At 40.9% G+C, this 17,440-nt stretch overlaps 1 protein-coding gene across 1 annotated transcript; it reads right to left on the minus strand.

Annotated features, from left to right (window-relative positions):
* Nucleotides 1-10,934: 10,934 nt before the first annotated feature.
* LOC147609432 (uncharacterized) lies at nt 10,935-13,298 on the minus strand. Its single transcript, XM_086787630.1, has 5 exons — nt 13,171-13,298; nt 11,925-12,389; nt 11,506-11,579; nt 11,280-11,358; nt 10,935-11,158 (listed from the first exon to the last, which is right to left on the minus strand). The coding sequence occupies exons 1-5, from the start codon at nt 13,238-13,240 to the stop codon at nt 11,034-11,036; spliced, it is 813 nt and encodes a 270-aa protein (XP_086643756.1). The 5' UTR covers nt 13,241-13,298; the 3' UTR covers nt 10,935-11,033.
* Between the last annotated feature and the right edge of the window lie 4,142 nt (nt 13,299-17,440).

Raw genomic sequence — 17,440 nt, forward strand, 5'->3', positions numbered from 1 at the left:
CAAGAATAACACTAGGAGAGTCCATCGCCATCGGGCATCCACTGTGCTCACCATCGCCTGGCCAGGTTTGCCACGATCGCCATGCTTTTTATTTTATGAGATGCAGTTAACAGAAGGGGGTTTGCCACGATCACCACATTGCCATGGCCTTGGCTAAATTATTTAGAAAGCAGCCCACATCGACACGGGTTGCTTCCCATATATTTTTGCCATTTCCAAGCTTGTGGTGTTGCATGCCTTACTTGCTCTTTCGCTTACCATGTGGCGTTGCTTGCTCTTTTGCTTACCCCAATGAATGATTTGACCAGCGAATGTGATTTGAATCCATGGCCTCCCTCACGTACTAACACAGATTGAATCCATTTCTAACATGGCCTCACTTGCTTTGCCATGGGTGGGCACCACATGCATGGCCTTGGCTAAATGCTATGGGAAGCAGCCCGCGCATCGACACGGGCTGCTTCCTTGGCTAAATGCTATGGGAAGCAGCCCGCGCAGACGCCCGCGCATCGAAGCAGGCTGCGCGGGCTGCTTCCCATAGCATTTAGCCAAGGAAGCAGCCCGTGTCGATGCGCGGGCTGCTTCCCATAGCATTTAGCCAAGGCCATCGCTATGGGAAGCAACCCGCATCTGCGCGGGCTGCTTCCCATAGCATTTAGCCAAGGCCATCCATGTGGTGCCCATGGCGGGGCTTGATGTATGGTGGTGATGGCCATGCATGTTGGTGATTGCTTCAAAATTTGAATTACTAAATCCCAAGTTTCTATGGGCATAACCTGCAAGGCATTTTGGCATGAAGTGAAGGCATGCGAGAATTGTGTCTGCACAATTTTGAATGGGGAGTGGTTCCAGTTCCATCGCCCATGGCCTCACTTGCTTGGCCATGGCCACCACATGTATGGCCTTGGCTAAATTCTATGGGAAGTAGCCCGTGTCAACGCGGACTGCTTCCGATAGAATCTAGCCAAGGCCATGCATGTGGTGGCCATGGCCTTGCTTGATGTATGGTGGTGATTGCTTGATCATCGGTTCTGGATGGTTGCACTAGCAGGGTAGCTGGCCCTCGCACAAGCAATGCACCACCACCCTCATGTTAGGCCGCAGCTCTCGTTCCTCAATCACACAATCCCTGGCAACACCCACCATCATCCTGAACTCCTGCTCTCTGTGTACTGGAATCAACCATCAAGCTCACATCCAGCTAGTAGAATTGTTTGCACCACTTTGTCAATAACCCATCCTCCATCAATGCTCTCCTTAGGTGCAGGGATAATTCCAAAGTCCTATAAATAGAAAGGATCACTTCAGTCTTTAGTTATTTGATCCCTCATAGTTGGGGTTGTGAAGGACCAGCTCCATCCTTTAGTCACAGACGGCAGCCTTGTGTAATGGCAAAGATTTCTCCTAGGGACACGATCGCATATAGATGGCTTATTTCTCTTCAAGAGCTCATGGAGCCAATGCTTATAGGGGGATGATGGTGTGAACCTACTATCTCTCACATTAGAGCGATGGCATCAACCCATTGTATTCCATTAATGCCTCAACTCTATAGAATGTAAAAGCACCTATAATCCCAATCAATGAAGAGTCCCAAATGGCTTACAAGAGTATCTTAACCCTATTTTAACCCTCTTATTTGACTATCTAACTTTAGATGTGTGTTGGTTGGGTTAACATCACCCCATTCTTGGCTAACATCAAGTCTCTTAGGTAGATGTAAACATGGGATGACATGTAAACTCTTTGTGCCTCCGTTTAGCATAAGTGTTAGCTAAGGTTGAATTGATTGAATCCTAAGTGTGCATTCTAAGAGCCCCCTATATATGTGGAGTCACTAGGGACCTCCCCTCCTCTCCCCTCTCTTCTCTTCTCTTCTCTTCTCTTCTCTCTCTTCTCTCTCTCTCTCTCTCTCTCTCTCTCTCTCTATCTAGAGGTTGCAACCCAAAATGCTTTTTTGTTGGGACCTCCACTAAACTAGCAATTGGGGGTTAAACGTTTAATTAACTCTCTTGGAAGTGTCTATAGTGAAGGGGTTCTTAGAGTGAGTTACTCTCTCTCTCTCTCTCTCTCTCTCTCTCTCTCTCTCTCTCTCTCTCTCTCTCTCTCTCTCTCTCTCTCTCTCTAGGTTGTTGCAACCCATAATGCTCTTTTGTTGTACCTCCGTTAAACTAGCAACCATGAAGAGCTTGCTTTTATTTCATCAAATAACACTACAACTTTCAAAGGCTTATGTTTCACACAATTGCACAATATGTTTTATGTGTTAATTGGGGGACTGAACATTCAATTGACTCTCTTGGAAGTGTCTATAGTGAAGGGGACCTTAGAGTAAGTTCCCCCCACCCACCTCTCTCTCTCTCTCTCTCTCTCTCTCTCTCTCTCTCTCTCTCTCTCTCTCTCTCTCTCTCTCTCTCTCTCTTAGCTTTTGAATTCTCTATTACTACATCAAATAATTGGACACTGTGAGGAGTCTCGCATGGGGATATACATATTTCCCTCAAAATTCACATAAAACTCATGTCCATCATGCAAAGTGATGACAAGTTTTGGGTTATCTAAAGTTTGTGGTTCACATCCTGAGATAGCCGAAAGTGACTAATGCTCCAAGAGCATCCCATTATGGTCAATATAGATGGGAACCTCCATAATTTCATGATACCCATAGATTGTAGCACTTAGGTTTCACTTACAATTTGCCTGTAAGTTTATTTCCCAATATTTTGGTTCTTCTTTCTCCAGACAGATGAGCTTCTTTAGCCCTTCTTGATGATTTACCCATGAATATATGATGCTCATTAGGCTCCATTCCCACTTACGAAAGGGTATATTCCCTACAGTACTGATCTAGTCTCTTCTATTGTGAAAGGACTCTTGTTCTTCTTTTGAACTAGTGTTTGGAATTGTAAAGGAGGTCAATTCTACTCAAGGTCCAGTTCCACACCCTAACGTCAATGCATGAGACGAAGTCTCGTATTCAAAGGTTGGATTTGATTATTGGGCAATGATTTATCTTATGACTGATGCATAGGCACTTGATCCAATGCCATAATAGTTTGCAAAAGTTCTTTTTATGATTTTATGGTTTTTGAGTTTTTGATGGATTTTTTATGGTCTCTTTTGTAATGTTTTTGTATTTTTTGAGATCCTAAACAAGAAAACAATAACAAAAGGAAGGGAAAAACATACATAAATGTATGTAACTATGAGATCTTTTTGTTATTTTCTATTTTCTCCACTCTGTGGAATCCAGTTAGATCGACGATTATGATGTAATGGGATAATTGCAATTGGACGATCATGATGTGGATGATCATCATCCTAGTGATCAAAAATATAAATCATCTTCACTCATTGCTATTTCAGTCCCTTAAAGCATTTGGGTTAAATGGGAGTACAACTATTCCAATTGATCACTTTAGTTCAGATTTTTGACCTACAAGAGCAACTCCGAACAATGTATATAAGCCAAGCAGGAATTGTGAAGCCTCTCTAACGTTCAAACTCAAGATGAGTAGCAAGCCAAAATAGTGTGACAATTCACCTTAAACCCTCCGATAGATCTATGCATTGGCAGATGCGTATAAGGTTTTTAATGCCTCTCTCTCTCGCATTCAAGACGCATCCTGGTCTTTACAGTCGCTCGAGTTTGGGGCTTGCTCGGTTTTGTTCGCTTGGTGTCTTGTAACATGCATCAAGTACATGTCCTTTTGTGCTTTAAATCTTGTTTGTTTGACTAAATTATTTTTATTACTTTCTGTTAATTTTACATAAAATAGGAATAGGGGATAATTTAATTAATAGTCCCTTCCCTATCCTAGAATGCAATTATAGGAGAAAGAGCCTCTCTGGAATAGGGTACAGTCAAGCCTTGGTTTAGGAGAATGAAAGAATTATCAAATCTAAGGTTTTAATGAAATAATTATCAAATCTAAGGTTTTAATACCCTTTGTAGTTAGTTATAGTGAACCTTAGGATAAAGCCTAAATCCCTTGGAGCCATACCTTTCATTGGTTATGGTTGGACATAGCATAAACTAAGGTAGATGTTGTGTACACAAACTTGTCCAACCATGCCTTTCATTGGTTATGGTTCAACATAGCATAAACTAAGGTAGATGTGTTGAACACAAATTTTATCAAAGCCCTTGAATTTAAATCTTGAAGATATGGAATACAATAGTCTTGAAATTAATTTACAAGTGGACCTTAGGATAGACCTTAGGACAAATACTCTAGTTGGCTTTAAATGCTTTGTTGATGTAATTTCTAAATTATGTTCATGTGCAAGGCTATATATTGTACATATATGAAAGACCAACCCCTAAAATTAGGCCTAAAAATGAGTATGGCCCTTAAAGAATAAAGGTTTAAATTACAGTTAGAATAACATGGAAAAACCTTGAAATATATATCACTTAGGATGATGCCTAATAAAAATCCTAGGTACTCTATATAAAAATGAACCTTATCCCAATAAGGTTAGGATCAGCCTAACTGATGTAAGTGATCTTCGAACTTATGGGGAATTAGTCATGCCTAAAATGCATCAGGTCGATATTATTTTTAGTAAGTGAATACCCACGACCTAAGGATAATTAGGCATATTCCATAATATGGATTTGTTTAGGGATATAATGATAAAAAATCTAGAGAGAGAAATTGACTAGTTCTTAGAGGGAGAGAAAACAACCTTATGATTAGAACTAGACCTTAATTTGATTAAATTAAAGTCTAAATTTAATTTGATTAAATTTAGACCTTGATTTTAAGGACTCATCCAATGCATAAAATTTCCAAGGTTTTGAACCTTAGAATGTAAATTATCCTAAGACCAAAAATTAACTAGTCCACTAGTTAAAATGCTACTAATCTAGTTGCATTTCTTCTAGATTCAACCCCAAGAGTAGGATACTCCATAAGGAATAGACTTATCTTAAGAGGATTATTAGGACACATTAATAACCATATAGGGCCGTGGAAATTAACAACGGCCAATATAAATGTCTAGTTTTGAAAAGAATACACTCACCAAATTAAGCTAAGAAGGCCTATTTAGAGTCATTCAGTTATAAAATCGAGAGATTAAGGCTGAGAATTGGTTAAGAGACTTGGATAATGAACGAGAAAGATAAGTAAACTTATCGACCTGCTAGACTTACTACAGAACAAGAGACTCGCATTCGAAGTGTCGAACCGAGGACTAAGAAAGTCTTGCTTGCATTTGCACTGGTTTACTCTACGTTAGACAGCATGTGTGATGCATGATGGTTGCCCATGTTTTTGCTTGAATATTGTATTCATTGGATTTTATTGTTGGTGAAGTCTGTGAAGGTAACTTCTCAGAGATTATTGTACACTGGATGAATCTCCCCTAGGTGGGGGATCACGTAACAAAGATGGTCGACTGAGACCTTGACCCATCTTGGCAAATGTGGGTGTGCTGCAGATGCAATTCGTGTAATGGACAAGAGGTAGCTCCAATTTTAATAGGCCATGGTTTCTATGAGAACCAATCCAAGTGACGGTTGTTGTAAGAACCCTGGTGTATTGGGTTAGTCTAGAGTGTTTGTGCCTCTCAGAAGTGATATGGTAGTTAGAAGAAGCTTCGTATGGGCTATCACGATGTTACTTACTACCGGGTGTGAGACATATAGGCTCCTTGTCGGCGGGCAGCTTAGTGGTCCTAGAGTGTTCAAGCTTAGCATAGTGTGTATCTTTCTAGTATGAGGATCGCAACTATAGACTTCGAGATTTTTATGAAAATATGTTATTTTGATGTTATACTACATTCAAAACTTCTAATTAATGACTGCTTTCTGCTGTGTGTGTTTGTACTCTATTTTCTTGTTTGTCATTTAGCGTGTTTGTAACAAAAGGGAATATCAATTACGGGTGTGTGAGTTCGCACTGGCTCCAGAGGTCCAGTGGTCAGCGGGAGGGCGGCTAGACCCATGGTGTGATCAAGGCTAGGTTATACCCTTAGATCTGGTCTAAGTTTAAAAAGGGGAAAGTGGGAGGCAAGGTGGACCCGAGTTGCGAGTGCTTTCTAAAAAGAAGAAATAACCCGAGTTGCGAGTGCTTTCTAAAAAGAAGAAATAATCGAGATCAAAACCATTTATTAGAACTTAGACATACTTGGAAAACACGGATTGTTTATTAGAACCAGTGCTATACCTAAGTATAACTGTCTGCTCCATGATCAAGGAATAGGACATCAGTGATGGTTCCTTGAGCCACCGATACGCCTCCTATTTGTGAGAATTATGGAGGGACGACCCTAAGAGGAATCATACACATTTCTCAATGTTAAGCTTGCGTGAACAGTTATGAGATAAAACTACTGGAGTAGCCGGACATCGAGATAGTGTGTTGTGTTAAGGCCCCAAGTGAGACTACTCTACCCTTACGCCAGTTTTTCGATGTAGATAATTGAGTATTTGTAAGGGGCAAGGGGGTCCTTACATTCGTGTAGAATATTAGTGGAAGCTGCTCTAGAAATGGTTTAACATTATGTCTAGTAACCTTCTATACACAATGTTGCTTTGACTGAGAAGAAGATTTTTATTATATCACATAAGACATATTTAATCTTGCATGCATTATGATTGTGCATGGTAAATTTCATGACACTGTAGGATTAAGCGATTGTTTTTTGAAATTGTGAACCCATCCATATTGATTATGCTTGCACCTCTTGTAAACCTTAAGCTACTTACCTCATCGTATTGATAATAACTAATGATGTCATAGGTCCTTTTACCTACATTATTTTGATTGAGAAGAAGATTTTTATTATATCACATAAGATGAATTTAATCTCATATGCATTGTGATTGTGCATGGTAAATTTCATGACATTGTAGGATTAAGTGATTGTTTTTTTCTCACACCATTCATAAACCTAAAACTACTTACCCATCCATATTGATTATGCTTGCACCTCTCATAAACCTTAAGCTACTTTTACAACAACATTACAAACATAGCATTATCAAATTTAGTGGGATTTTTTAGCACTTAGCTGTATATATAACATACACAAGCATGCCCCTCACAAATAACTATTGTGGATATTCAAGTGGTTTGAAACCGTTCTCAAGGAGGTATGTATATATATATATATATATATATATATATATATATATATATATATATATATATATATATATATATATATATATATATATAGAGAGAGAGAGAGAGAGAGAGAGAGAGAGAGAGAGAGAGAAAGATCAAAATTTTAAATATCATTATTTATTATTTGTATTTTTAACTCATCCACTTGAATAATATTCTTAATTTTAATTCCACATTATTTGTAGTCGCATGCACCCAGTACTACGTCGACGGGTGGTCGACGACTCGAGCCTTACATGGCTGAGCCACCTAGTGAGTGGTGTCAAGGAGAGGAAGAGAGAACGAATGGATGGGGGGACTAGGATTCGGAGGAGGAGGAGGAGATGAAGCGTCCAAGAGAAGATATTGAGGCAAAGAGTCCAAAGAGGAAATGCGTGCCGGACTGGCTGAATGAGAGACTATATTTGTATGTTAAAAACAAGGTATGTTTGAAGCTCAACCAAGAATTTGTTAGAAGCCAGATCGGACTGTTCTTTGTGTGCAACATCTTCATTTTCTATCTGGGTAAACCTCCGTTGAAGGGGGGAAAAGAGATAGCTTCAGGAGAATATATTGCATGATAGCGTTATATCTAAGGTTTTCTATTTGGGAAAAGGCTTCTTTAACGTCCTCTTTGTCAAGGGTCAAGTGGTCTCTGAGAGCTATTTGCTAAAGGGCCTCAATTTTTTGGCAACGTCTTGTGCATATTTTTTCTTTTGATCCGATGTTTGACGTTAACAAAAGTATGCAGAGTGCATGTCCTGTGTGGATCGAGGTGGTTGGTCTTCCCCCTGGTTCAGGCCTACTTTGCAGGATATAGCTCAAGCTCTTGGTCTAGTGTTGTATGTCCCTAATGACGAGGCGGGAGGGAGGCAGGGTAACAACGTTTGTATAACCTGGAATACCTCCATTGAAACCCCAAAGTCAATTGATGTGGATCTAGGTCAACTGGGTACCTTGGAATCAGGTCTTAAATTTGGTGCACTCCTAGGTGCATGTTTTAGGTGTGGAGGTTTCGGCCATATTGCAAAATATTACCCTAACCTGTTGGCCGCTAAAAGGGAGGAGGTAAAAGAGGATAATTTGCGTGGAGTGGATAAAGCTAAAATCTCGGTTGAAAGCCAGAAGAATGAGGAGAAAGGTAAAGAAGTGATGAATAAGTCTAGGAAAGGCACCTTGGAAGGGGAATGGGTTAAGGTTAAAGGGAATTCCAGCATTAGATAGGCTAAGGTAGAAGCTAGGAAAGCTCAACATAACTACGGGTCAGAGGGTAGAAGGTCAGAGTTTCTTGGGAATCTGAGCCCTTTCTATTACTCTAATCCTTTCAGTCCACTTAATGATAGTGATAGCCGTCCCTCAAGAGTGATGGAAAAACTTGGTTTTGGGAACAAAATAGCAACTTGCATTTATACTCTTACTTGGGGAGGCTACTCTAATAAACTGTTAAATGGAAGAGTGGAAGGTGGGTTTGAGATAAATAGATCAGTGAGACAAGGTTGTCCTCTAGCCCCCTTTTGTTTGCTATTGCTTCTCATCCTCTAGTGACATCCCTAGAAATGGCCTGCAGAGATGGGAACATCACTGGGCTAAAGCTTAAGCATAGTGAACAACTGGTTATTCAATGTTTTGTTGATGATTCCCTACTTTTTCTAAGAGCTGAGAACAATAATGTTAGATTGGCTTTACATATAGTGCAGGAGTTTGCCAGTGCCTCTGGTTCTAAATGCAACATTCTGAAACCCAGAATCATCAGTTTGACTGAGAACAACGATTTTGATATGCAAAGGTGGGGCTGTGAGGTGGTGCAAAAGGGTCATATTGTCAGGTTATTGGGAATCCCCTTTGGAGTGGGGGTAACTAATAACCAACTAGTGGAGTGGGCAATAAATAGGTTCTTGGAAAAATTTTAAAAATAGGAAGGTATCAGAGTTCCTTTTCATAGTAGGGTTGATATCTACAATATAGTGTTGAATGCTTATTTTATGTTCCTTTGCCCTGTGTTGGATCTTGGCAAGTGTCATTGGAAGAAAATTATAAGACCTGTTAGAGACTTCCTATATGGAGGAATGGCAATGGAATAAAAAAAGTCTCTGCTTAGGTAGCCTGGGACAAATTAACACTTCCAAAAGGAGGAAGTGGCATTGGTATTATTCATTTGCCTAGTCACTGTATTGCAAGAACTGCTCTGATGCTTCCTAAATGTCTATCCCAGAACACTACTTGGGCCCTAATGATGAGAGAACTGGTTGAGCTCTCTGATGTGCTGGCTAAAGGTAAATAGATGGACTTAAATTGGAAGGATAAACTAAGGTCACCAGCTCAGCACTTTGCAAAATGTTATACAAAAGATGGAAAGACTGCTTGGGTCTCATTACTTGGGATGGGGGTGGTAGAGTGACAGGCAGCTCTATGTTCAAGTTGGGTATTTGGTGGACACACAAATTTAACCCCCCTTTGGCTTTACTTGACAGATCTTCTGCAAAGAAGCTTAATAACAAAGGCCTTAGGTACTTGGATGACTGTTGGGATTGGGATGTGGTAGGGTGGAAGGATGTGGATCATATAATTTGGGAATATCATTTATTTGGTAGGGAGAGTGACCTGGTAGCTTTGGTACTTGATCTGACTCAAAGGGAGTTATGTTCTACTGCTCTACTGATGTTTCAGACTGGATTAAAGATTGGTCTTGGCTCAATGGTATCAAGCTAAAGGATGGCAAAACCAGAGAACTGTACTCATTGATGAGAAAGGAGGACACCAATGTTGATTATTGCAATAAACTTTGGAAAGTCAATTGGAGCCCTCCCACTTGGAAGAAGAGGTGGAAACTCCTTTGGGATAGCCAGATTCCTAAGAAATTCCAAGTCTTTATGTGGAAGATATGTATGTGAGCATTGCCTATTGGCTCCAAACTTCAAAAGAGAAATATCTCTAGTGGTAGTTGTCCTAGGTGCAAGTCATCACTTGAAGATGATAAACATGTAACATCATCAGAGCTTGTATTCTATGGGAAATCTGGTCTAGCAGGAATGCCATTGTGTTCATGAAGATTTTACGTATTGGCTTTGCAAGAGTCAGACATGCTGCATAAGTGTGTGTGCATGTGATGGTCTGTATGCAATGTGAATAAGCTGAGGTGTATTGAGTTGGATGTGCTATCACTGAATCTTCAAAGGAACATCATTTGAATCTTGCCCGAGGTTTGGTGGAGCTTCAAGCATACTAGGAGTGAGTTCCTAATGTTGATTTGTATGCTACAGGTGAGTGTTGGGAAGGAAGAAGAGACGTCCCAAATTCGAACCAAGAACTTAGAGGTGGTACCGTAAAGAAAAGCAAAATGATCATACTTTCGTTGCTTTTTTAGAGAACCCTATGGGAACCAGACCCACTGTTAAAATTTGGTCTAAGGAGGGAATGTTGGAAAAATGATCCCCTTGTGGCTGCACTACTGAAGCAACGATGGAAGCCAACATCTTGCTGGGTTATCAAATATCTTGGGAGCATTCTTGTTTTTTGATGGAGGAGAGATGGGATTTTTTGCATAAAATTTTTATCAAAGACAAAAGTAGTTTAGATTTTACTTGGCTGTACTGCAGTTCTTTAGGACATTTTCTAAGTTTATATATATATAATTATTATCGATCAAAAAAAAATGTAAGGATATAGTTCCATTCATTGTCATCACCAAGCGCCTAGCCATCACTGAACTGTGGGACGCAACCATGGTTTTTTGGCAGAACCCTCAGCAAGGTTGGGAACACACTGTGCCAGAAGGAGATCAAAAGTGGAGAGAACGGAAAGGAAGAGAGAACCCGATTACAAATCACAAATCCAACCAACCATTTGATACATATCAGCAATTTTTGTGCAGTTGCTTTAAAGTTGGCTCCCTGCATACACTAGCCCACCAACCCTCTATTCTAGCTGTGCCTCCTCCCTTATCTTAGGCCAACCCTCTGTGAACCTTGGAGGCGAGCACGCAGAGAAGTAGTCCATGGACCCCAGCAAGGCTTCACCAATTTCCATATCTGCATCTAGACCTGCACCAAAACACAGAACGCCCATGACATTTTTGCAGATTGGCTTGATCTTTAAGCCATCAGTAATACATGCCTTTGGAAAAACCAGTTTAGTTCTTCTAGGTTAGTCCTTGCTGATTACCTCTGAAATCAAAAACTGCATCATCATGAAGATCATTCAAGAGGTCAGGTTCGAGAACATCTGATGGCTCCCAAGTGAACTGAATGCAAGCAAAACAAAGAAAGCAATCTAATGCAAATGTAATGATTAAATAAATTATCTACTGGCTCCCAAGAGATGATAGAAGTCATTGAAAAAGGAGCTTTATGAGAAGATATGGTGATATCTTGAAGCCAAAAATACTCACATTATGTGGAGCTGGAAACCTTGGGAAAGGGATTTGCACACGGCAGTGAGTCATGGCAACACGCTTTGCTATTTCTGACAAAAATATCAAACAATACGATCCACCTCAGTTAATTAACAGATAATCCAAACTTTTAGACAGGCGATCTGCTTACTTTACAAGTAACCCAGCCTTTAGACAGACAATCAGCAGACAACCAAAACTTAGAATTACAATTTGACATATAACCAGCTCAGACAGACAGAAGATAAAGAAAGCATTTGGCATTTTAGTGCAAAATCATGCATGAAAAATGCACAATCAAGCGTGAAATAGTGCACAATCAAGCCTTTTAGTGCATAATTGGGTATTGATCAGCTCAGACAATCAGCAGTGAAGACATTCCCACATTCAGAAATCCATCAGATAACTGCACAGACCTTCATCTTGCAGCTTCTGCCGAAGCTTTTCCATATCTTCTCCACTGAACTGGATACTCTCAATCCCTTCTTCAGCCCAAATGGCAGCTTTCTTCTTCATCTCCTCTGTCAGATTCAGTTTGGAGCTCGGTGGGAAATGGAAGGAGGGAGCAGAGGGTTGGCTTTGGGGCTTCCCTTCAGCCTTCTGTTTGGATAGAAGCTTGGATGCAGGCTCATCTGTTGGTTTTGTTGCACCATTGCTGATGTTCTTCAGTGGGGGCCTTGATGACTTCTTGGCAGCAGACGTGATGATGGCATCCTGAGCATCTGCTCTGACGGAAAAGCTCTCCTTCTCTGCAGCGCCCTTGCTGGCCAACTTTGGTTGCAGCAACACATGATTAGTGATGTTGGAGAGCTTCTTGCGCTCCACAGGGCCCTGCTGCTGCACTTGCTGCAGACCTTTGCGCTCGTGGAGTGGCGCCTTTCCTGCACCACAGAAAAACAGGGATGAACCCTCACCCTAAATATAATCCCTAACCCAGACTCTGATGCCTAATATGTGCAAATTGAATGCTGAAACATGGCCAGGACAAAGAATCAAGAAAATTCTGCCATAGCTCTGGCTTCTGCTTCCTCTAAATATAAAAAACCCTATTATGTGGTCATCAAGAGTGATGAATAAGCAGAAACCCTAACCCTAACCTCTGGTTTATCTGATTTAACCCTAACTTCCACTGAAAAGAGAGTATGGCTAAACCCTAGTCCGTCATCTTCTAAGTGCCAAACCCTAGCCATAACGCTATCCTGTGATTCTTGTACTGCCAGACTTTAACCCTGCCCTTTGCTACTTATCAGAGGAGAAAAACGGCTAGAAAAGTCTTAGCCTTAGCCTTCTAGAGCAATCTCTGCAAGCAGAAGGCAGCGAGATAGTAACCCTAACCTCTGGTTCATCCACACCCTGATTCTATCATGCACTTTTACTGTAAACTCAATCAGCATCGTCCTAACCCTGGCTTTTTACCGTGAAACAAAAACCCTAACCCTACTATGTGCTCATTGAGAACGGAAACCTGCAAACCATCATGCACTTTTACTGTAAACCCTGTCTGTTCTAAATCAACATTTAAACCTTAGTCCTAACTCTGACTTTTTTCCGTGAAAACAAAAACCCTACCCAACTATGCGCTCCGTCTCACGGATTCAGAGAACCAAAATCATAGCTGAGGATGAGAACTGCAAACGAAGCAAGAAAGGAGAGATCGCGCACCGGAGGCCAGGGCATTTTGGGCGTTTTCATCTTGGAGAAGAGCAGGGGGTCTACTGGTGCGCAGCGCCATGGAAGCTGATGTGAGGATAGATACGATGACTCGATAGAGCTCTGGCTATGGCCTGCAAAAGAAATTTCGGCTGCGGTGAGAGAACAGTGGGAGAATAGAATGGCAAGACAGAGAGAGAGGAGAGAGAGAGAGAGAGAGAGCCGTTGAGATTGTCCCGCTCATTCTAAACCGTGTCTGTTGTCCGGACATCCCAGCCCGCCCATAAACTTGGCCAAAGGTATGGAGTTTCTTCACACCAAGTTCATAGCATCAAGATCAACACCATAGCAACAATATATTTACCTATCAAGATGTTTGCACATATCCTACATTATTTGAGGGGCTACACTATTTAGAAAAAGGGGACTTTAAGGGGCTTAAAGACATACATTAAATTCGTAACCTTTTTTTGATTATAGAATTTGACACTTTTGACATTAAAAATGCGCTCCGAAATCCCAAAAATGGTAGAATTGACTGTAAACACACCTATGTTTCGACCATCTTTCTCCGGCTAACGTTCAAGAAAGAGAGCTCGTAGAATCGACTGTAAATACACCTATGTTCCAACCATCTTTCCCCGGCTGACGTTCAAGAAAGAGGGGCCCTCTTTCCTGCATGTCAAAGAACATAGGTGTATTTACAGTCGATTCTACCAGTCAAGAAAGAGAGCTCGTAGAATCGACTGTAAATACACCTATGTTTCAACCATCTTTCCCCGGCTGACATTCAAGAAAGAGGGACCCTCTTTCCTGCATGTCAAATGGTCGGAACATAGGTGTATTTACAGTTGATTCTACCATTTTGGACTCTCTGAACTCGTTTTCAATGTCAAAAGTGTCAAATTCTACCCCCAATCTCATGATGGAATTTTGGGACTCCTTGAGCCCTCCTTTTTAAAAGTGTGCTTCTTTCTTTTAAAAATTTCCCCCAATAATCTAGAGTTCAAAAAAAGCTCGTAAATTGTTTAAAAAGCTCACACACATAAGTTCGCAAAAAAATATTCTCCTCTATACAATACATACAAGCTTGCTTAATGATTTTGAGAGTCAACAATTTAATTACCATGGTAAACAAATGACATTGGTGGCATTGATCTAAATACAAGTGTATATATGTGCTATATTGAGTATATATATTCAACAACTATCTTGAGTAAACCTTGGGATAAACCTCCCATCGGCCTAGCCTAATTTTCTAGCAGCCTCCTTGACCTCATGTGAGCCAAAGAGAGGGAATAAATGAATATTTTGTGTTGGCATCTTCTCTCTATTAAGTGTCCCTCTCATTTATAGTAATCATTCCTTTATTGTCCTACATGGTAAGGGCCCCCCACTATCATGCCTATAGTTATCCCCTCTATAGCTCTTCTATGCACAACCGTTATATGCAGCTCTTCTTCCTTAACATCCCCCAACCTTATTGTGTATGAGAAAGTGAGAGAGAGTCATAGGCGCTCTTATTGTGCAAGCAAGTAGAGAGAGAGAGAGAGAGAGAGAGAGAGAGAGAGAGAGAGAGAGAGAGATGGTTAGCGCCTTATTGTAAGGGTTGTTAGGGACTAACTAAACTGCCAAGGACCTTCACTTTCATGTGTTGAAGCAAATAGTTAAGTTGTCCTCTTGCGCTCATTGTTGCATCATGGTGGCTCCAAGCGTTGTAAATAGTGGTTCATACGGTGAAGCAATGGTTCACATGGTAAGCCTAGGGCTCCAAATGCCTAGGTTTGCAAGAATAGAGTAGAAGAGATTGCTAGGCCTAGAAAAGGGTGTTGCCTTCCCAAACACCCTAAGCGATGATATCCAAGCTGCGTACCCACAACATGTAGGTTTGTAAGAAGAGATCACTAGACCTAGAGGAAAACATACCCACAATGCGTAGGTTTGCAAGAAGAGAGTAGAAGAGATCACTAGACCTAGAGGAGGACATTGCCTCCCAAACACCCTAAGCAATGATATCCCCACATATGGCTTTGAGGATATGTGATTGTAGCATAGAATTTTAAGCCATTCCATAACAAAATGATGGGCCTTTAATTATTGAGCATATGGGGCTCTCTCTATGGACAAGGGTACTCAAGCCACTAGCTAGATCACTTCCACACAAGGCCTCATTTAAGAACAACAATGAGTTCATAGGTGACATGACAAATTTTGATTGTGAGACTATCAATCCAAGAGGACTTTTGATTTTGCATGTCATGGAGCACCCTTATCCATTCTTTTGAGACAAAGGTCCCCAATTCTTATCATTCCAACCTCTTCGAGGTGTCTGGAGCTTCAAGGTGCCTATAAATACCATGCTGACAAGATCATTTGTGCCCACATGCTCACTAAGGTCTTGTGCCATGCCATCAGTAAAGAACCACCACCACTGTACCCTCGATTGAACATAATCCACTCCATGATGACAAGCTTTACCTCTTCGACAAAGCCAACCTGAACCTCACCCCTGAAGAAGTAGAACCTTAACTCACAACTCTCCTTCAAGAACCTTGCCCACCATGACTTCTCCCCTCTTGGGGAGCCCCACTCCAAACCAACGCAAGTACGCATAGTCAAACCCTTGCCTCCCCAAAAAACCTGTCACCCATGAGCTGCCACAATGTAATGATCAAGAAGAAGTGGCTCTGCCTCCCCATCCAATTTAAGAGAAGTTAACCCTTTCAACTCCGAAGATGATCTGTTCAATCTGCATGACTTCTTCACACACTAGATGTACCACAAGTTGAGGAGCATAATGCCAATACCCAAAAAAGAAAGTAGAAATAAGAGTCAAAGAAAGTAAAGAGTTGGAATCATCACTTGGAGAAAAACACATAAGCACACCCTTTAGCCCTCATAGCCAATGTTGCATGACACCTGTTGCATATCACTCACACGCGTTGTGCACTTCAAAAAGAGTTGGAGTCATCACTTGGAGAAAAACACATAGGCACACCCTTTAACCCTCATAGCCCATGTTGCATGACACTTGTTGCATATCACTCACAAGCGCTTTGCACTTCACAAGCACATCTTGCACATACATAGGCACTCACCATAACTAGCACCTACACCAAACTTGTTCAATAGGACACATCTCTGGATGGGGGGGGGGCATGGTGGCCCATAGCCCATGGCATTACTCACCTCACTTGTTGGATTCTCTTTAAATGTGAAGGAACCTCCAAACATCTTCGAAGAAAACAACTTGACTATCTTCACCATCACCATAAGAACCTCAACCTCGAAAAGAGCAATAAGCAACAACGAAGCAGCCTAGTCTCTAGTTTCACCATGAGACTTGGGAATCATACCTTACTGCACCAAATTATTCATGACCACCACCAATCATTGCCAATCAAATTATGGTGGTCTTCGCACATGATTCTATTAAGCAAAGACACGGGCCCTCTTTCCTTGTATTGGCCTAACCAACTCAGAACCCCAGAGATAAGCCCCATTACACCATATGCACTCTTGGCATGCTTCTTAACTCAAGGGCCAACTAAACCCTATCTTCAATAGGGACCAAGCGTGTGGATTGGTCTCTTCATTGACTACATCTTTAACAATCCAGTGTCCAAAATCAGTAACATCTTCACCACCATCCGAGCTTGGTGAAGCAAGTACCATAAGAAAGGGGGCTATGACTTTATAAAGTAACCTTACCCTGAGTTTATGTCAAATAGGTAAAGCTAGTATTTTATATTTTATAAGTTTTTTTTGACATTAAGCAATACACATTCATTTCCTTGCTTGTGAGCTCTTCTTCTTCTCTTTATAACAAAATACTTGTGAGCTCTCCTCCTTCCCCTTATCCTCTCCTTCTTCTCTTTGTAACAGAATACTTGTGAGATCTCCTCCTTCCTCCTACCCTCTTGCTTGTGTTTATTGAATCTTGCTTAATGCTTCCTAGGTAGGTTTGATTGTAGGATCTTTCTTGCATGATCTTCTACTCTTTATCCACCTCTTATGTGATTGATCCATAGTGTAGGCAATCCAATCTCACAAAATGCAAATGTTAGTTTGATAATTAGATGAATTTAATCAATCCTAACAAATGCATTAATAGGCATACACCAATTGCAATGTGAGTACCCAAGGCACCACCATTCTATACAAACCAATCTAGCAATTTGTCAAGGACCAAAACATACACCACTATGGTCACAAAAAGGTATTTAATATTTTAATATGGAATCACCCATATTCATTTAATTTAGCATGGTGCAAAGATAAA

The sequence above is a fragment of the Cibotium barometz genome, chromosome 51 (genome assembly GCF_041138505.1).
Source record: "Cibotium barometz isolate CiBa-2024 chromosome 51, ASM4113850v1, whole genome shotgun sequence".
NCBI classification, from domain to species: Eukaryota; Viridiplantae; Streptophyta; class Polypodiopsida; order Cyatheales; family Cibotiaceae; genus Cibotium; species Cibotium barometz.

What these genes read in the sequence shown, in the direction of transcription:
- LOC147609432 (XM_086787630.1), bottom strand. Translation starts at nt 13,240, where the DNA reads ATGGCGCTGCGCACCAGTAGACCCCCTGCTCTTCTCCAAGATGAAAAC. An exon ending in GGTTTCCAGCTCCACATAAT is followed by an intron (nt 11,359 to 11,505) that starts GTGAGTATTTTT and finishes GCTTGCATTCAG; the next exon opens with TTCACTTGGGAGCCATCAGA. An exon ending in TGCAGTTTTTGATTTCAGAG is followed by an intron (nt 11,159 to 11,279) that starts GTAATCAGCAAG and finishes GTTTTGGTGCAG; the next exon opens with GTCTAGATGCAGATATGGAA.